This window comes from Neomonachus schauinslandi, chromosome 13 (genome assembly GCF_002201575.2).
Source record: "Neomonachus schauinslandi chromosome 13, ASM220157v2, whole genome shotgun sequence".
Lineage (NCBI taxonomy): Eukaryota > Metazoa > Chordata > Mammalia > Carnivora > Phocidae > Neomonachus > Neomonachus schauinslandi.
This window is the reverse complement of record NC_058415.1, coordinates 30,089,596-30,110,941: the sequence shown is the minus strand read 5'-3', so window position 1 is coordinate 30,110,941 and position 21,346 is coordinate 30,089,596. Positions and strand designations below refer to the sequence as shown.

Here is a 21,346-nt window from a genome sequence, read left to right as displayed (position 1 = left end):
AGAAAATGAAAAGGCGACCTACTGAATGGGAGAAGATCTTTGAAAAGGGGTCAATATCCAAAATATATAAAGAACTCATACAACTCAACACCAAAAAAAACCTAACAGTCCAATTTAAAAATGGGCAGAGGAGTTGGCTAGACATTTCTCCAAAGAAGACATACAGATGGCCAACAGATACATGAAAAGATGCTCAACATCACTCATCATCAGGGAAATGCAAAAATCAAAACCACAATGAGATACAATCTCACACCAGTCAGAATAGCTAGTATTAAAAAGACAAGAAGTAATAAGTGTTGCTGAGGATGTGGAGAAAAGGGAATCCTTGTGCACTGTCGGTGGGAATATAAATTGGTGCAGCCACTATGGCAAACAGTATGGAGGTTACTCAAACAATTAAAATAGAATTACCCTATGATCCAGCAATGCCACTTCCGGTATTTAACCCACCCCCCAATGAAAAGATGAATTGTATGTATGTATGTATTTACTTATTTATTTATAAGATTATTTAAGAGAGAGAGTGCGTGCACAAGTGCGGAGAGGGGTAGAGGGGCAGAGGGAGAGAGAGAATCCCAAGCAGACTCCCCACCAAGCATGGAGCCTGATGCAGGGCTCAATCCCACAACCTGAGTCAAAATCACGAGTCAGACGCTTAACCAACTGAGCCACTCAGGTGCCCCAAAAGATGAATTCTATTTTTTTATTTTTATTTTTTTTTTAATTTTATTTATTTATTTGAGAGAAAGAGAGCAAAAGCACGAGCGGGGTGAGGGGCAGAAGGGAGAAGCAGACTCCTCACCGAGCAGGGAGCCCGATGCGGCACTTGATCCTGGGACTCCGGGATCATGACCCATGCCAAAGGCAGACGCTTAACCAGCTGAGCCACCCAGGATCCCCAAGAGATGAATTTTAAAAGATATATGCACCCTTTTATTTATTGCAACATTTACAATAGTCAAGATATGGAAGAAATCAGGGGCGCCTGGGTGGCTCAGTCGTTAAGCATCTGCCTTCGGCTCAGGTCATGATCCAGGGTCCTGGGATCAAGCCCCGTATCGGGCTCCCTGCTTGGCAGGAAGCCTGCTTCTCCCCCTCCCACTCGCCCTGCTTGTGTTCCCTCTCTCGCTGTGTCTCTCTCTGTCAAATAAATAAATAAATAAATCTTAAAAAAAAAATTTCCTTTATAAAAAAAAAAAAGATATGGAAGAAATCTAAGTGCCCACTGACAGATGAATGGATAAAGATGTCCTATATATGTACAATGGGATATTATCAGCCATAAAAAAGGATAAAATCTTGCCATTTGTGACAACATGGATGGACCTAAAGATATTATGGTAAGTGAAGTAAGACAGAGAAAGACAAGTACCATGTGATTTCACTCACACATGTAATCTAAAAAACAAAACAAATGAAGAAAAAAAGACTCATAAATACAGAGAACAAACGGGCAGTTGCAGTAGGGGCATAAACAAGTCCTGGAGATGAAAAGTACAACATAGGGAATATAGTCAGTAATACTGTAATACTTTTTATGGTGGTGACAGATGGAAACTACAGTTAATGTGGTAAGCATTTCATAGTGTATATCATTGTTAAATCACTATGTCATGTACCTCAAACTAATACAATATTGTATGTCAACTATAATTCAATAAAAAATAAAAAAAATTCTCAACCTACAAGTGTCAAATGACTCACAATACACAAGAATACACCATATCAAACTTTTAGAAAATGATGGAAACATTCCACAATAATGAGTGTGCAGAAAACAAACAGGCTGGTGATAACTGTGCCAGAAAAATAAGGCTCTGAAACATCAATTTATATACCATCACATCTAAATACAACCTACAGATTAGAAATTATAGCACAATGAGACACAATTTGAATTCTAATACACATGATCTTAAATTTTCCTTTTTATGTTAGCATTAATCCTACATGATTATTACTTTAAAAAAACCAGTCCCGGGGCACCTGGGTGGCTCAGTCGTTAAGCGTCTGCCTTCGGCTCAGGTCATGATCCCAGGGTCCTGGGATCGAGCCCCGCATCGGGCTCCCTGCTCCGCGGGAAGCCTGCTTCTCCCTCTCCCATTCCCCCTGCTTGTATTCCCTCTCTCGCTGTGTCTCTTTCTCTGTCAAATAAAAAAATAAAATCTTTAAAAAAAAAAAAAAAAAACAACCAGTCCCAGCAAAAGAAATTTCATTTTCAGGGAAATGCTAAAATTAGTCACTATAAGTATATCCCTTAGAAATATTTCATACTCTACATACAGACCCCAGCACTTTTTCATCTCCCATTAAGGAAAAAGTATCACAACACAAGCTGTTTTTTAAAAAGCAAAGATAAACTGAACTGTAATAACAGAATTGACTTTACATTTGTTTTTTTATTCATCATGCAAAGCTATTGTAGTGAACTTTAAAAATAATTTTTTAGATCCAGAATTTGAATAATTAATTTTTTCAAAGTTTATTTATTTTTTTAGTAATCTCTACACCCACTGTGAGGCTCGAACTCAGGACCCCAAGATCAGGAGCTGCATGCTCTTCTGACTGAGGCAGCCAGGCGCTCCAAATAATTAATTTTTACTTTTAAAAAAACGGTCGCAAATCAAATGCACTCTGAGTTTGGAAGGACGCGGCTGCCGCTCTGCCTGGTGGAGGCCCCTTCGCAGAGGCTGCCTCTGCACATCAGCTGACCCGGGCAGGGTCACAGAAGGTTCTGGAACCCAGGAGCCCCGAAGTCTAGCAGCAGCACACAAATTACTCCAACTTTCTCTTTATTCCCCTGGCAACATAATAAACCAAGAGGATAAAAACCATAGGTATATTGGTAATTCATAGCTTTCAACAATTAAAAATCATAAAAGGGCGATGTAAACACCAGCATTTCTTAAACTTGACCAGCTGATCTTAAAAAAGGAGAGAAATCACAGATCTCCCTCCTGTGTTGATCTAAATTATTTAATGAATAAACAAAAAACTAATGTGCTTACAGCTCTTATAGAACCATGTGACCAAAACTACAGAACCATGGGGTTTCAAAATTAGCAACAATTTATGTTGGTGGATTTTGTTATTTTGCTGAAAGTAGATAATCAATGCTGGATTTACAGAAAAGAGATAAAGCCCCAGGGCCCATGTGTATATTTTGACTTCAGTTATATGAATGCAGAAAATGCCTGTTTGCACAAGTACATTCCACAAAGCGATGTTAAACACCTCAAGGCTTTGTTATCTAGTTCAAATTCAGACTTCACACTTACCCAAATCTATGACCGCAAACAGATTTTAATCGAATGTTACTTGATTATTACATAAGACCATCTTGCTCTTTGAAATAAAAATTGGAAGGCACCATTACTGAAAACTGCTTTTGTGGGTGTGTTTCAATTGGTACCGAGAAAATAATATCTGATATCTGATTTTTTTAATGACCACAAATGGAGAAAATTCTACTTTCAACACAGGCACCCACTGTCAAACTGCTGAAGAAAACCATTAACATTGGAAATGGTTCACTGTACCATTTTGAAAACATCTTATCCTTAAATTTAGTTAGCACTGCCAATGCCTTCAAAGAGGAATACTAACTACAGCAAAACCCTCAAACTTTTATTTTTTTTAAAAGATTTATTTATTCATTTTAGAGAGGCAGAGGAGCGGCAAAGGGAGAGAACCTCAAGCAGACTCCCTGCTGAGCGGGGAGCCCAGACATAGGACTTGATCCCACCACCTTGAGATCATGACCGGAGCTGAAACCAAGAGCCGGACGCTTAACCAACTGAGCCACCCAGGCGCCCCTGGACTGATGGTATTAAACAAGGTGATAAATCAGGTGACTCAGAGGTATTACTTTTTTTTTTTTTTTTTAAAGATTTTATTTATTTATTTGAGACAGAGAGAATGAGAGACAGAGAGCATGAGAGGGAGGAGGGTCAGAGGGAGAAGCAGACTCCCTGCTGAGCAGGGAGCCGGATGTGGGACTCGATCCCGGGACTCCAGGATCATGACCTGAGCCGAAGGCAGTCGCTTAACCAACTGAGCCACCCAGGCGCCCCGAGGTATTACTTTTTAAAGTATATATTATCAAAGTAAAAATAAACAAAATTAAAAGATTCATAATCAAGATCCTATCAAACCCTGTACTGAGAAACATTCAACAAGTTTCTTTTTCCTCTCAAGGACAAGGCTTGGAAAGCCTGCCCCACAACATGCGCTGGGGGACCCCTTCCTTGCCCAGCGCTGCCCGGAAACACTTGCTGCCCAGTCTTTGCAGACACAGGAAGGCACTGTCCCTGCAGCCATGAAATGAAACAGCAGAACCAAGTACCTCTTCTAAGTAGCAAAACTGGCACAGATCTGAGACACTATGAAGCCTCAGAAAAATGTCAGATTTGAACCTTCAGTGAAACTTGTCATTGAGCTTGACCTGCAAATGATTTCATAAAATCAAGAAGCAATGTATATGAGAACTTGGGGAGGCCACAGAAAAGTAAAGTATAGAATATCCAGGAATTTAAAAAGCATTCTGAGGCCTATGTACAGTGCCATGTGCTAGGGCATCAGCAAATACAAATTTATTTGGGCTAAAATATGATAAAAGAACTTTCAAAGTCATTTTCAAATCTAATTGCAACATAGCAAACATGCTTTAAGAAGTCATCTCACTAAACAAAAGCCTAAAATGAATCTCTACCTAATGGCACACAAATATAAAGCCACTGAAAGCACAACAGAGAGTACTTTTTATGAAAGGAAAATAAAGATCCAGAGATTTCCACCTAACTGTAGGTTCACAGAAGGCACACATTTGCACCGTACCTGGTATCTTTACCTGATCCCCAGGTTCGAACTCCACATCCACCCATGTTGTCTTCAGTTCTGATTGCTCTAGAGAAAGAAAGAATATTCCCTTAAACTGGAAGGTGGTCTCCAGTCAATCTCCAAATCAGAAAAGCTGTCCCAGGATCAGCTCCCTCAGGAATAAGAGCACACTATATAAAGTCAACTAAATATTAACACATAACAGATTCGTACCATGTATCACCAAGACCATAAAGTGAAAACAGCAGTTCCAGAGGAACTGACATTTTCTCATTCCCACCATACCTCTCAAAATCTCGTTTCCCTCTCTGGTCAAAACCGTCGAAAGCTCTGTTCCCGGGGCCGCCTCTGCCTCGGCTTCGCATGGCCCCTCTTGGGCCTCCACGGCCTCTCAGGGGTCTGTCTCGATCAAACCTGTCAATGGGTCGAGAAAGAGACAGGTATAATCAAAAGTAGTGAACTGCATTAAAGGGCTAAGAAGACTCTTTTCAGAAAAAAAATTCTAGAAGGACACGATGGCTGAAATATACTGGAAAGAACAGTGGCTTGAAAAATAAAGTAATAGTTAATGTTTACCGAATACTACTTACTACCTGAAGCACTGTTCTGAGCACGTCACATACAGAAATTAATTCTCATAAACAGAACTACAGTATACAACTATCGTCCACAAATCAGGAAACAAGAGGCACAAAGGAGGTAGGTAACTTGCCCAAGGTCATACGGCTGCTAGTGAGGATGCCAGAGGAAAGAAGCAGGTCCTGGGCAGGTCTTACTGTGGAAGGACATCCCTTTCTCTGGATCTGGTTTCCTCATTTATAAAATGAGGTTAGATAAACTCCAAGATTCATCCCAGCTCTAATATTCAACATTCAAGTTAAATTTGGAATGTTTTGTATAACAGAAATAATTTAACTTCAAATTATGCCCCCTCCCAAATCTCCCTCTCCCAAACACAACCAGTGAGTGAGTGCATTGACCCCTATTCATCATTGGACACTGCTGACCGTTAATTTTCCTCTAACCTCTCTGACTTCTCTTTCCCTGCCTGTCCTTAGAAACCTATTTTTGTAATAGGTCATACTGAAACAGGGTACAAAATGCACAAGCTATTCCCCTTGCTCCTTAGCTACCCAATTCCACTTCTCACAGGTAGGCACATCCAGAGTCACATAAAGGGACCAGTTCTATACCTTGCCTCTTTCATCTCACTAGTCTTGGTGCTCCACACACAGATGCTTCCCACATTCTTCCGGGTACCTGACTGTCCTTACGTGTACCTGCATTCCTGACTTCCTATTTCTGGCACACATCGTCCTCATCTCTACGCTACTGCTGTGTGACCTTCATTCATGTGACCCTGCGTCTCTCATTGGGGTCTCTGATTCCAGGCCACAAAGCCAGTTACTTCCTGGACATACCCTCTGTCCATGCCCTGGTCCTGCAGATACGTGACCAACACTGACCCCTTGCTGCTCCTATGGTCCCCAACTCACAGCACGAAAGTACCTAAGCCAAGAACCAGCTGTCTTCAACTGTCTTCCCTTTGTCCCCTGCCACATCCTCTGGCCCAAGGCCTGACCGCCCACCCACTTCTCCTCACACCCATTCCTGGCCACGTCTCTAGTCAGTGTCATTTTTTTATGAGGACTTGAAGCTACTGTAGGAAGGACATCTTTTTCATCATTACAACCTTACTTGAATAAGATAAATTATATTTTCTAATTTGTCAAGGCTTTACAAAACATTTACAATCATGACAAATTACTTACTGAACCCTAGTGGTGTTAGTAGCTCAAGCACCCAAACCGGAGATATGTTCCAGTCTACTGCTATGGCTGAAAATGTTACATTAAAAAGCTACTATATGAGAGTGGGTAAAAAGATACAAAACTCACTATTCTCCTATTCAAAAAGATTAAAAAAATACAGAATCACCAATCATTAACTTTATGCAAGGCTCTTACAAGAAACATCATCCTAAATACATTCTCTAGGTTGGCTTTTCTCCTCCCACCTCCTCCACCCCGACCAAAACAAAATTTGTATTCTTTTTTTTTAATATTTATTTATTTTAGAGAGAGAAAAAGAATGTGCACACGTGGCGTGGAAGGGCAGAAGGAGAGGGAGAGAATCTTAAGCAGACTCCCCACTGAGCATGGAACCCACGCAGGACTTGATCTCACCACCCTGAGATCATGACCTGAGCCGAAATCAAGAGTCAGCTGCTTAACGGACTGAGGCTCCCAGGCGCCCCAAAACAAAATTTTTAAATAGAAATTGTCATAAAATTGATTACATGTTGATAAATATCTGAAGCAGAGTTCTAAAACAATGACAAAATTAAAGTAACAATAAGTTCTTACCAAGGGAGCTGGACAGGGCCATAAAAGAAAAAAAAATGTACTTAAATATTGAGAGGAAATGAAACGCCAAAACATACATGGAAAATAATGCCAACAGTCAAAATCAGATCTAAATTTTCATGAAATCTACATCAGATACCAATAAAATACAAAGGCCTTTAAAATATAATAGCGATTGAAACTGACCCTAAAATAGCCCTGTGTGTTCTGGTTTATTTTAATCCCTTGAACCATTTTTTCCTTTACTCCCCAGATTACCCACCCCCTTCCCCCAATTAAATCTATTCTCAATTGCTTCTCTATAATCCCTTGATCATAAAACATATCCTCTCTGTGCTTGTGTTGGCAGCACATATACTAAAAGGTGGAACAATAAAACATATTCTTTTTTTTTTTTTTTTTTTTTTTACAGGTTAGTGAGCATTGAGAAATCCTGTACTCTATTTAGGAAGCTTGATTTGTGTTGTACTCACAAGCAAAAGCAAGGAAAATAACATTTCAGCCAAGCACCGTGCTTTACATCCCTGTAATCCACTCTCTGACAATAATCCTCATAAGCAGACACAAGTACCTGTTTTACAGGTAAAGGGAATGAAGTTCATGGAGGGGAAAGTGAGGGGTTAGTGTTTACTGGGTACAGAGTTTCACTCTGGAAAGATAAAAATGTTCTGGAGAAGGATGGTGGTGCTGGTTGTACAACAATGTGAATGTATTTAATGCACTGCACTGCCATACATTTATAAGTGGTTAAAATAGTAAATGTTATGCTATATATATTTTATCCCAATTTTTAAAAATGCTTCCTTATGAGAAGAAAAAAAAAACAAACATCTGAGTAAGTGATTCTTCCAGAACTGGAACAGACTTTGAATGACCAGGAGTAAACTTCAGGAAGAGCCAAAGAGTCAAAATAATCCAGACAGAAGCAGACTAATTTCCTAATAGCCTACGTTCAAAGAGTTCACTTAAGTTCATTATTTGGAGCCTAAAGAAAAATTCCTCCTGCATTAAAAACAGTAGTGGTGCGCCCCCCACCCCCCACCATATGCAAGATACCTGGCTGATCTCTGCACCTGAGCCCCATGGACAGCTACTCCCAGCACCATTTCTGACACTGCTTCTATATGAAAATATGTGTTCTGCCTTAGTGGAATAAAAATCCACGTGAGCTGGCTGTGACCAGAGTACCCATCACTGCAACTCTGGGTCTTTGTTTCCCCATTCATAAACATGGACAGGACTTAATTAGATATAGTCTGTTAAGATTATCAAGATTCTAGGGGCGCCTGGGTGGCTCAGTCGATTAAGCATCCAACTCTTGACTTCAGCTCAGGTAATGATCTCAGGGTTGTGAGAATGAGCCTGCGTCTGGCTTTACGGTGGGCATGGAACCTGCTTAAGATCCTCTTTCTCCCTCTCCCTCTGCCCCATCCTCTGTGCATGCATGCTCTCTCTTAAAAAAAAAAAAAAAAGATTATCAGGATTCTATAATTCTGTCCAATAAACATGTATAGGTATCATTGAAAACGCAAGGTGATATGATTTTTCACTATCAAATAAGCAAAGAAGAAAGTTCAATTTATTATATTCAAACCTCGAGAAAGAGCTATGAGAAATGCTCTTACAGACTGTTAGTGATAGAGTAAGTGGGCAGGTTACTAGGACAGTGACTGGGTCACTATGTATCAAAAGATCCCCCCTTACCCTAATTTGTTTTCACACTCTATGTACCCAACCAAACTTGCACTAAAGCACAAACTGGGTCCTAGGATACATGACACCCAGTTAAGGACCACTGCTTCATGGTTCCCACTTCTAGAACTCCCATCTAGGAATGGTCCAACCCTAAGGGAATGATTACATTGTACTGCATCCAAACAACACATAATAGAACCACAAAAAATGTTTACCAAACATTGTTAAGGACATGGAAAACACTTCTGCCATGTCAAGTGGAATTGAAAGCATATAAAGGACTCAGTAAATATGTATTATCATCTTAATATTTAAGTGTATCTATGTATAAGAAAAAAAGGAAAAAATTAGGCCAGTGTTAAGAGTAATCATCTTAGATGGTAAGATAAGTAGTTTTAATTTTCTTTATAATTGCATGCATTTTCTAAATGGTCAAATTACCTTATGGATCTTTATTAATAGGAGAGTACTTTTTAAGAAATTAAGGAAAATAACTTTTCTGATAGTACATGACTTATCAAAAATAATTTCAAATTTCCTTGGAGGTAAAAATTACCTACATATACCTAATGTAATACACGAGAAGGACACGAGACATCACTTCTGTGGTATTCCTGCCAGAGTGCATAATATTATTCCATGAAGAAACATCAGACAGGGCGCCTGGGTGGCTCAGTTGGTTAGGCGACTGCCTTCAGCTCGGGTCATGATCCTGGAGTCCCGGGATCGAGTCCCGCATCGGGCTCCCTGCTCAGCGGGGGGTCTGCTTCTCCCTCTGACCCTCCCCCCTCTCATGTGCTCTCTCTCTCTCATTCTCTCTAATAAATAAATAAAATCTTTAAAAAAAAAAAGAAACATCAGACAAACTCAAATTCTCGGCTGTCCTACAAAATAACTGGCCCACACTCTTCCAAAATGTCAAAGTCATAAAAGATAAAGGAAGACTAAGGAGCTGTTCTACATTAAAGACAACTAAGTGCAATGCACATTCCTGGACTGCATCCTGAACCAGGCATTTTTTTTTTTCTTTTGCTAAAAGGGCATTATTAGGACAACTGGTGAAATGTGAGTACTCTGTAGATTACATGATTTAGAGGATTAGATAACAGAATTGTATCAGTGTTAAAGAGTTGGATAACTGTACCATGTTTTTAGGAAATACATTTAAAGTATTTAGGGATAAAGAGATATTTCTGTACCTTACTCCTAAATGTCAAAGAAAAAAGGTGTGTGTGTGTGTGTGTGTGTGTGTGTGTGTGTGTGTGTGTAAAGGAAGGGAAGGAGGGGGTATGATAATGGAAATGTTAACATTTGGGGAATCTGGGTGGGGATATATAGGAATTCTTTGTCTAAGTCTTGCAACTTTCTATAAATCTGAAATTATTTTTAAAGAAAAAGAAAAATCCCTCCATAATCCCGTATCCCACCCTACCCCCACCCTTATATACATGTATGATTTCACTTAATAGGCATTGTTTTGTGTTAACATATACTCACCCTTTTTAAGGACTCATTTTGCTACTTAAAAAAGCTGGAAACATGAGTTTGTGCTTTTGAGCTATGATTTCCTTATCTCCACAGAATAAAGCCCTGAAGTGAGAAAAAAAATACACATATGCTTCCCCAAATAAATAGCTCTGATCCAGAAGGCTTTTTGTAAGCAAGCAGACTATGGCCATTACACAGCAAAATTGAAGTAATCACCAAAAATAGCAGAATTAAGCCTTTCTCTTCCCTCACCCTCCAACATGGCGGCAGATACAGCATCTTGATGTTCTGACCATGTAACTTCTAGGGAACAGATCTGTTGAAGTCACTGCCTGCCTCTGCCCTCCCAGATTGAGCTACTCTGCTGGACTTTTGCACTTTTGGGGAGGGTGGGGGTGGTTAATGAACATGGTTTTACAAAGCCATGTCCTTTGGTTAACTTGTAGCCAGGATCCTAAGTGGAATCAGTAGTCAAGAAGTTGAAAGACTTTGGGACTAATGGCTCTCTTGTCATGAAACTACTCACAGCTGATAGTGTCAACACATACTGTTCTAGTCTCCCTCAGCCTTTTCTACCTATTTTCCTTTAAATGTGATTCACAAGTTGTTTGTTTAATCTAAACTCAGTGTTGTGCAGGTTGAATTATTAAACAAAAACTTGAGGCAGCGGGCACCTGTCATGTTGGTAGCAAGCAGGAGACCCAGAGAACTGCTCTCCATGTCCAGGTAGGCACAGGTAGCCTGCCCACTGCCCCATCACTCAGGAGTGGCATCCAGCCACACCAGCCTGAGACCACCTTCCAGTTCAGAGCACTTTCTAGAGGAAGGTATGGGAGCCAGAAATTGGTGTCACACACTGTATTAGTTCTTCTTAAAATGTCATCATGATAGCCAATTGGCCTAACCATGGGGCCAGGAACTTATTTAAATTTGTTAGCAGTCTAATGGACTCTGAGAAACAAACTGAGGGTTCTAGAGGGGAGGGGGTGGGGGGATGGGTTAGCCTGGTGATGGGTATTGAGGAGAGCACATTCTGCATGGAGCACTGGGTGTTATACGCAAACAATGGATCATGGAACACTACATCAAAAACTAATGATGTGATGTGTGGTGATTAACATAATAATAATAATAAAAATGAATAAATTTGTTAGTAGTCTAAATTAGTAATATTAAATCAAAACCATAATTATATCCCAAGCCTAAACTGCAAAATAAAGTTTAACCAGTTTAACAGACTCCTGTCTAGTTTTTTACAGGAGTGCTTTGTGTAGTTATACCAATAAATAATTCATTTTTCACCATATAATCATTTCCCTCCTGTGTCACCTAAAGTAACTGCCAACTTCAATCGGCAAAATAATCCCAGGACTGGCACCATGAAAAGGTAGCAGTTCTCTTAAAACCCTCTGGCTCCCCACCAACCCTCCTGGCCGAGGTCTGCAGTACATACTTTTCATCTGTGAACTTCTCAGGTGTAAAGTCCGCCTGTCGCTCGGTCTCATAGGGTCGATACTCCCTGTATGATCTGCGCTCTGCTCGGTCAAGTGTCACCTCCGTCCCCCGGCTGTCATTCCATCCCTGTTGCTCCCCTCTTCTGGGAGCTCGCCTCTGGCCTGCCAGGGACAAATCAGAAGGGACAGCTGGGACACCAGGTCCATGACAGCATGTTTACAGAGAGTTTTAAATTCCACTTTTCTGGAAGTCAAAGTCATAGGAAAATCTGGGAAGTTCAGAAACATTCAGAGAAGAAAAAAGTTGTGGATACTGCCAGGGCCCAGAGTCAACTACAGTTGACCCTGGAGCAACACCGGTTTGAAGTGCGTGGCCCCACACAGGCCTGGATTTTTTTAGATACAGTGGTGTCAATGTATTGTCTTCTCTAGCTTATCTGCTGTAAGTATACAATACATAATACATACACAAAATACACACTAACTGACTGTTGTTGGTAAGGCTTCCAGTCAACAGTAGGGTATTAGTAGTGAAGTTTTTGGGAAGTCAGAAGTTATATGTGGATTTTTACCTGCACGGGAGGTTGGTGCCCCTAATCCCCACCACGTTGCTTGAGGGTCAACTGTACTTCCTAATAAAACTTTTAAGATACTTATGTTCTCTCTCTTTTGTCCTAGGAAATATAAACTATACCAACTAACCTATAATGACAGGTATCTCACAGAGTGTGACAGCTCTGGATAGACATGTTTGCTAAACTAACTACTTTTGACAAAAGCAACTTTATTAAAACATGGTAGTTAAGCTCCATACAGAACAATTAAAGGATAAACACTCTGTATTTCAGACCGCACTTTAGATAAACTACGGTTTATCATTGGCTACTAAGGTTTTCATTTCTAAATAGTCGTACTGTTTATCTTTTTTTGCTTGAAAACAAATTTTCCTGCTCTCGTGCTCTTTGTTGAGTTTTATGCATTTATGATCATACTTCTCAATATGAGGCCAAGCTGCTATTTGCCAACTCATACAAGGACCAGTCGGCACTCAAAGGGACATCTCTCATTTGCAGAGAAACAAGCACTCAGCCATGGCCACTACAGGCTTCAATCTCTCCCTCTCTCTCTCTCACTTTACTCCTCTCTAGTTTTGATGCTTTAAAAATACTTAGATTCCATGTCTGAAGGCAGCTAATACTTGGTAAATACACTGTGAAGAAATCTGTCGCCTCTTAAATCATCTCCCAAAAATGTATTCATTTTTCCTTATATGCATTTAAAAGGTCTCCATCTCAAACAGGGGATGTACTATTTTTATAGTAGCTTCGATTTTCCTTGGTATAGCTTACCCTTCACATTGGTTGTATGGCTATAAAAATATTAAATGTATTTGAGTTAATGGGTATTTTTTAAATTCCTAGATTCCTCTCTTACTTAGATAACACATGACTCTTAAGGAATATATGTTTATACATATTTTTGTTTTCCTACTGAATATTTCCTATCTGAACTTTTTCCTGGGCACATGTAAATATTAACATAGTTCCAATACCTTACTGATCCCATTTTAAAGCAAAAATCAAGTCTGTGACACCACTAACATAAAACTGTGCAATTTATTACTTGTTAGTTAACATCAACTCTTTTTTTCAAATGTGACAAGTTACATAATAAATCTAAGTTCAATCTTAAGCTAATGTCCCATAACCTAGCGATGCTTACATCCAGTTGGCAGCCTGTACTGATGCCACAGTCTAGCTTATGACATGTTTGGGACATGGGAAAGATGCTGTCATGAATAGATCATGAAGCTTCTCTTGCAGAAACAAAAAAGAGACTGACACTTGTCCCAGGAGTATGCAGTGCCAGATCTGAGGGCATGTACATTACTAATAGAGATCCAATTTGAAATGTTTGGCAGAAAATGTTATTACAAAAGTTAATTATCTAACAAGTCGAAAACTACAATAGACTATGAAATCAGCTAATATGCCAACAGCAACAATACTTTTCAATACTTTTCCCTCAATGTAAAAAGTTATTTTAATGCAGCTTCAAATTTCCTATTTATAACCTATTTTTAAAAATCTTAATATTTCCACTTAACTACAGAATTATTTAGGAGCTATCCCACCTTTTTGCTTCCTCAAGGTTATTTTTTAAATGTATCAATTAAATTTGGAATTCACCATTCAAAACTTAAAATGACATTTACTGCATACTTTGTATTAAAACGTCTTCCAAAGTTTTGGTGTACAAATTAAAAACCATTAAATACAACTGGCTACTTATTAGAATAATTATAAATACACTGCAAACATTTCATTCTCTCCGCAAAACCCAAAGATAAAAGGGATCCAGTTTTTTCCCCACGATTTAGTGCTACGAGATCAAGATTGCAACTGAACCTAGTTTGTTTCTGTGCTGGGTCAGCAGCTCCAAGCAGATAATGCAAACACTGAATTCCTCTAGCCCTTTCCAATAAAAGCCTGGCACATGCAGTCTGATCACTGTTCTAAACCCAAGCCCGTATGAAGGGACAGAATACAATAAAATTTACAGAGAGATTTCCTACAAAATAAAGTTGAGCTTTGACTCAAAGACAATAGTTCTGAAAGGTTAGGAAAAGTGAAGCTGAAATAGCCTCTATGGATTTCAAGAATGAATTTCTTGAACAAGGCTCATCCAAGGATCTATATATGTTGTTAAATAGTGAAGGGCATTAAAAACCTGTTTCTATGGGAAAATCTTATGATTTCCACATCCACATCCAAAAATGTTTCCAATAAATGTCAAACATGTTTTGACTTTGATTCTTGTCCACACTGAGCATTCACTTATAATATTCTAACTAAATTAAAAATTTTGAATGTTAGAAAAGTACAGTCCATATCAATTAGGGCTACAAAACCTTTAGAGAGTAGCTCTCTATAAATTTAGTACAGTAACTACATGAATGGAAATTAATGAGTTGTTTGCTCCTGAAATAACACGTCTGAAAAAGAACTGACAAATGACAAAATTTCCATTTTAACTAAAAAATTCACAAAAGATCTTTAATATAGATCTAGATATAAAAGCCAGATCATCTGGATCATGAACAATTGACAGAAAAATGTTACAAACCCACTAGTTAAAATGCTAATGAAAGCAGGTTGTAACTCAGTTTATATATCATTTAAATTTAGGAAAAAAGAAATAGCTCTGTATGTACATAAATGCAAGGTGTTAACAAGTAAGAAAAATAGGAGATTTTTACTTCATACATTTTGGAATTGTTCAAAATTCTTATAATAAAAATGCATGATTTTTAATATTAAAACGGTTAAAAAGCAATATATTAACAGATAGCACTGAATGCAGTTTCATACTATTCTAAAGGATACATTATTTTCATTTGTTAAAAAGTAAAGGGAGAGGAAACGCTTAGCCTTCCTCAGTTCTTTCATTACTAGATTTATCTAAATAGATATGAGAAAAATGAGAACATAACACAAAATGTACAATGTATCTCGTCTCATTCACCATTTAAAGAGGCTCATAAACGTACTGGCCTACCAGCATGGGGTTTTCAGATATCCAGTAGCATTTAAAATAATTGTCAACATCTTTATTACAGTGACTTTTCTCACTCTGTAGTGATATTGTGGGACTGAAGTTTTCACAGATAAAGGTAAACATTACCTAGCTGCGCCAAAGTCACTTAAGTCAGAAGTTGTAATCTCAGGGCTGGGAAGCACAGTTGTAATCAAGGAACAAGCCAGTAAAGCCGAGTTAAATACAGTGGCTCGAGTGGTCGAACCACACATCTTCACACTCGTTTAAAGCAAACCCTAGGACCACTGCCTTATTTTAGGAAAACACTGGAAACACAGGTGGAGTCTTGCAGACTAGGAACTGATGCAGTTCAGGTGATAAACGACTCTTAAGCACCCTCCCTGGCTAGATGCGGACAGGGGTATCTGGCTAAGCAGGGTGTGGAGAACTTTGAATATTCTTGTTGAAAAGGTTAAAGGTTAAAAACGCTTTTCTTAAAGCAGCCTGAGTTAATGACAAGTTACACATCCCAACGACACTACATGCTGTGTTGAAAAATGATGCGGGCTGGCTGCTGGAAGCCACCGTAAGGGGATGGGTGTACGGTGATGGGGTGAAGTTACGGAGCCTGGAAAGAGCCGGGGACCCCGCGTCCGCCCCCGCCGCATTCTGCTCGCGGCCCTGACGTCACAGCCCGCCCCCGCGGTCACCCAGGCCTTCGCTCCATCACAGAGGCCCGAGTCCCTCACCCCCGCGATTCTTCACACACCCTGGGCTCTCGCCACCACCTCCCGCGGCCGGGTGCGCCCTCCTTCCTCACTCTCCCCCCACCACGCTTCTCTTTTTTTCCTCCCGACCCGAATCTTGCAGTGGTTGGGCTGGAGGATGGAGCCGGTCCCTGCTAGCTCTAGATTTGAGCTCCCCGGGGTAGCGAACCCCAGTTATCCCCGCCACACACACCACCCCACCAGTACCCCTCAACTTTGCCCAACTTGTAAAGGCTCAGTTCCAGGATTGTGAGACCCTTACTCCACGCCCGCACTCCCCCCCACCCCCACAAGGGGCTGGGAAAGGCCAGAAGGGGCGTGACACCCCCCTCCCGTTCTCTTTTCCTACCTTCCTCCGCCACAAGGACCCTCAGCTTAACCCAAGCCTTCCCCGAGGCCCCTTCCGTTTCTGGATCTGGACCCCCCTGGGGGTCGAGAGGCGGCCGAGGAGGGGTGACCTCCGTGACCCCATTCTCCTTCCCCTCCCGCCCACCGCGCCTACCCGGGGGTGCCCAGGTGCCGGGCGGGGCACGCGTACCGGGTGGCAGCGGGCCGCCCCCGGGGCTGTCCGGCTGCTGCGCGCCGGGGGCCGGGAGGCTCTTGCGCTCCTTCTGGGACTCCCTCCGGCCGCCGCCCGCGCCAGGTCTGTGGCCCGAGGCCCCGGCCGGACTCCTGCCGCCGCGGTTGCCGGCCCCGGCCGCCGCCGCCTCGTCGCGCCTCTTGCGCTGCAGCTGCTGCTGGCGCCGGTGCTCGGCCTCGCGCAGGATGTCGAACGGGTCCGACTCGTCGTCCAGCAGCTGGTGGAAGCGGTTGGCCACTACGCAGCCGAAACTCTCTTGCATCGCGGCGCCTGCGGCGGCCGCGGCCACGGGGCTCCCCAGAGCGCCCTTCATGCCCCGCGGCCACTGCAGGCCCGCCGCTGGCAGCCCACGCGAGCGAGTCTCAGCAAAGCCGGTGGCGAGGACCCATCCCGCCCGCCGCTGCCGCCCTCCCTGCCCTGCCCGATCCCGTCCCTCCCGGCGCCCGCCCCCACGCCGCCGCCACCGCTGCCCGCCCAGGCGCCGCCCGACAGCCAGTCAGCGCACGCAGACACGCCCCCTTTCCTAGCCGGCATCCCTGGAAGCCCAATCAACGGCGGGCTGCTGTCACGTCACGCGACCTCTATGCCCCTCCCCCGACTCAGCAGAGAGGGGCGGGGCACGAGGGGCGGAGCTACTGGGAGGAGCAACGAGTCTAGTCAGTCCAGGCAGCTCGGCTGTGCGGGTGGGTTACAGCCATTATTTGTATTCTTTCTGGGATTGGGTCTGTATTCATTATGGGCCACTCTTTTTTGAAGTTTATATATTCATCTAGCCATTCAACTACGTATTGAACACTTATGTGCCAGGCATTATGTCGTCAGAGATACTAGCTCCGTGTTTTCGCGGATCTTAGTCTATAGACAGAAAACTGCCCTAAACGAAAGGCACAGACTTTTTTACGCGCCCGAAGCAAAGGGACCTGACCTAATTAGGAGACCTGGAAAGGCTTTCCCTCGGAAGTGACGGTTAAGCTGAGATTACGAGGGATGACAGGGGCAGGAGCAACCGCAAGTACAGATGTCTTGAAGTGGGACGGAGCACAACCCATTGAAACTCAAAGGAAACCATTGTAACTGAATTGCAAAGAGCTGGGGGAGACCCTCACTTTGGTCTTTATTCTAGGAGCAGTGGGAAGCAAATTTTAAGCCTAAGCATGTATTTAAAAAGGCCAAAAGGCCACTCTAGCTGAAATGCGAAGGACTAGGTTGGAGGCAGGTCAGAATGGCTGCAACGAGACCAAGCAAAAGATTGTTGCCGAGCTCCAGGGAAGAGTTGATGCATGTGACTTGAATTAGAATGGTGGCAGTGGAGGTGAAGAGACTACTAGATGCAAGAGCTATTTGGGAGGTTATCATAACAGGACTTGGTGATGCGCTAGATAGGGGTGTTGAGGAAAAAGAAGAGGGTATGACTCCTGTATTTCTGGCTTCTACAGCGGGAATGGTGGTGCATTCCAAAGAAATAGAGCACTGGAAGAGACCATTTTGATCAGAATCATGAATTCAGTTTTGGACATGTTGAGGTTTTGTTTCATTTGTTTGGTTGGTTTTCAATTGAGGCCTGGAGCTCAGAGAGCTCTGAACTGGGCAATCCTCCAGGAAGTTGTGCTGGCACTTGCCTGCCTATCCCATAGCCCTTCCTTTTCCTCTTACATTTTCCCAGAACCTGTATTTTGTTAGGGCATCAGGTGGCTGTACAGCCCAGGGGAAGCTGGGCCCCCTTCCAGCCTCAAACTTGATTAATCTTAAATCATGCACTGTAATTCCATACTCTTGCCAATGATTGGTGTAGGAATAGGCTCTTGGTGCAGATCTTCTCTGAGGGGAAGTATTCTGGAGGATTCCTGAGAACATTTTTCTTATATCTAAAAACAGGCTGAGAAGGGATCTGCCGTTTCCCACCTCTATTCTTTGCTCCTTGTTATGTGAAGAGGACATAACGCCTGGAGTTGCTGTCCCTTATTGTGACTATGAGAATGGCAGAGCAGAAGGATGAAGAAAACCTAATTCCTTGATTATCCCACTGGGGAAACTCCCAACTCAGACTTTTTATGTAAGATGATAAATAACATTATTGTTTAATATTAGATTAAACAGCATTCAAAAGCATCCTGTTAGAGCATCTTGCTCAGGTGTGTAATCACCAGTTTTTGTTTTCCTTTAATAGCAAATGGAAAAGGAAATCTTTACCTTGACTGCTGCCAGGTTTGTGTTTTACTCACTTATTCAATTTTCTGTCATTCCCAAGGAGGACAGGGATGATGCCTGTCTTTCACTGCATTCTTATTCATTGCAATTTATATTCCCAGTGCTTAGCATTCTAGGTAGTTGTATGGTAGGTCCTCAGTAAGTATTTGTTGAATGACTGAAGATTTTAAGATATTTGGTCATCTCCTTTTTGGAGTCAGCAGAGGTTTATGATCAAAAGCTTATTCTATTTACCCAAAAGAATTGAGAGCAGGTGTTCAAACAAAAACTTGTACATGAATGTTCAGAGCAGTACTACTCACAATAGCCAAAAGGTGGAAACAACCCAAATGCACAATAGCGCACTCGGTGAACTTTCGGAGTCATTGGCCCTATGGGTTGGGGCAGCCTGAGCCAGGGGTCCTGTGCCAACATGCTTCAAAGCCTTGTTAAAGATGTTTGGGTCCCCATGAAGCCCTACTATACCCAGGTTTACCAGGAGATTTGGGTAGGAATGGGGTTGATGGGTTTCATTGTTTATAAAATCAGGAGTGCTGTTAAAAGAAGTAAAGCTTTGAAAACTTCAAGTCCTGCACCTGCTCATGGTCATCATAAACCAGCTTTACTTGGGAATACACATCAGATGGAATGTCAGTTTGGCTGTAAATTTCAGCAAGCTCTGTTAAATGGGAACATGGAGCATCGGGTACACTTGTAGACATGTTGTTTCCTTTGTGGCATGAATAAATGTACCTGTGATGTGCCAAAAAAAAAAAAAAAATGGCTACAATAGTAAATTTTATGTGTATCTTACTACAATTTTTATTTATTTTATTTATTTATTTTTAAAAGATTTTATTTATTTATTTGAGAGAGAGAGAATGAGAGACAGAGAGCATGAGAGGGAGGAGGGTTAGAGGGAGAAGCAGACTCCCTGCTGAGCAGGGAGCCCGATGTGGGACTCGATCCCGGGACTCCAGGATCATGACCTGAGCCGAAGGCAGTCGCTTAACCAACTGAGCCACCCAGGCGCCCCTCTTACCACAATTTTTAAAGCATATATTTTGGAGTTAGCCCAAATTTGAATCCTGGCTCTGCCACTGATTCATTTTGTGACCTTGGAAATGTTCCTTATTTCTGTGTCTCAGTTTTCTCATCCGTAAAATGGAAAAAAATAATGATACCTACTTCAGGGGATTATTGTGAAAACTGGGTCAGATAATGCATAGGAGGTGTTCAGCACCATGCTTGGCACAAAGTAAGTGGTCAGCAAAAGTCATCAACGTTATTAGTATCATCATTTTGAATCAGACTTAAGACTAGGTAGAGTCATAATGACACCTCATCATTATGAGGTGGATGAAATTTCCCAAGATTCTTCATGCAACATCACCACATGCACCAGAGACCATACTTGAGAAGCACTGCTTCAAGCCAGAGTTGTCTCTGGTATCTTTAAGCTGTCCATCACCGAGCAACAACACCAAAGAACCATTACCATATGAGAGAGGGCCTGTCATCTTCCTACTGGACATCTGGAGACAGCCCACACCCCCATTTCCTTTCCGACATAGCCAACCACAGCAGGTTCTTAAGGTATGCCCTGTGAGCACTGCATCCTATTTTCCAAATCATAACTTCCTAAAACAGTTGTAAGTCAACCAATCCTGGGTGCTTCAAGTTTAAGAACACCTTTAGAACCACTGAAATAGAGATGAATAGCCTCTAGCTGGCATTAGCTGGCCATGGGTTTCCTTTGGGGCTATTGATTACCATAGAATTTACTGATGGTAACTTATTAAGCAGCCTCACATTTTTTCCTATTTTTCTGCGGGAGATTACATCCTTAAATGCATTCCTGAAATACAACTCTACCACATTAGCATGAATTATTTGTAACGTTGTGTTTAATGTGGTCAATTTAATAGACTGATATTTTTAATAATTCAAGATATAAAAGCCATCTTTAGTAATTATAATACCAAACAGAAAACACACAACACACACACACACACACACACACACATAACTTAGAAAATAAAGCATACCAAAAAAGCAGTGGGGAGTGGATGCTGAATAACACCACCAGCATTTCCATAGCAGTCATTTATCAGCACCAGTGGAAATGCAGTAAAATTTAACTACTTACAAAATGTTAATTACCTTGAGTTACTTAATATACAAATTCCATTAGGAACAGTAAAATACAATAACACTAAAATCTTCCAGATGGATTTTAAATTCACAGAAAGATCAGAGTTTAAAGATATGTAGCTGTATTACTGTTAGATACATGCAGGGATCAAGGCACAGGGGCCAGTCAAGCTGTAAGGGGTTTGAGTTTTTGTGAATCACCAATGAGTTGCATTCTATATATTCTGTTTTGCCACTGGATTACTGCTACCCGTTTGCCTACATTTTCTCCTCTAT

The 21,346-nt window shown here is 41.6% G+C and overlaps 2 protein-coding genes across 4 annotated transcripts in view; one reads left to right on the top strand and one right to left on the bottom strand.

Moving 5' to 3' along the window:
* The window catches only part of HABP4 (hyaluronan binding protein 4), a 41,162-nt gene extending 24,044 nt beyond the window's left edge, over nucleotides 1-17,118 (bottom strand). For 2 of the 3 annotated variants that reach the window (XM_021677902.1, XM_021677903.2), the window contains exons 1-4: nucleotides 16,688-17,118; nucleotides 11,845-12,007; nucleotides 5,128-5,256; nucleotides 4,840-4,908 (exon numbers count right to left, since the gene is read on the bottom strand). In XM_021677902.1, the coding sequence (XP_021533577.1) occupies nucleotides 4,840-4,908; nucleotides 5,128-5,256; nucleotides 11,845-12,007; nucleotides 16,688-17,042 (716 nt within the window). In that variant the 5' untranslated portion in view covers nucleotides 17,043-17,118. Of the gene's footprint in view, nucleotides 1-4,839; nucleotides 4,909-5,106; nucleotides 5,267-11,842; nucleotides 12,008-16,687 lie in introns of all 3 variants that reach the window. The other variant, XM_044920570.1, reaches the window with a different exon arrangement.
* A 2,231-nt stretch (nucleotides 17,119-19,349) lies between these two features.
* LOC110569966 (ATP synthase subunit ATP5MJ, mitochondrial-like) lies at nucleotides 19,350-19,634 on the top strand. The gene has a single exon (XM_044920754.1). It carries the CDS (start codon nucleotides 19,350-19,352, stop codon nucleotides 19,632-19,634), a length of 285 nt encoding a protein of 94 aa, XP_044776689.1.
* Nucleotides 19,635-21,346: the final 1,712 nt, after the last annotated feature.

What these genes read in the sequence shown, in the direction of transcription:
- LOC110569966 (XM_044920754.1), top strand. Translation starts at nt 19,350, where the DNA reads ATGCTTCAAAGCCTTGTTAAAGATGTTTGGGTCCCCATGAAGCCCTAC.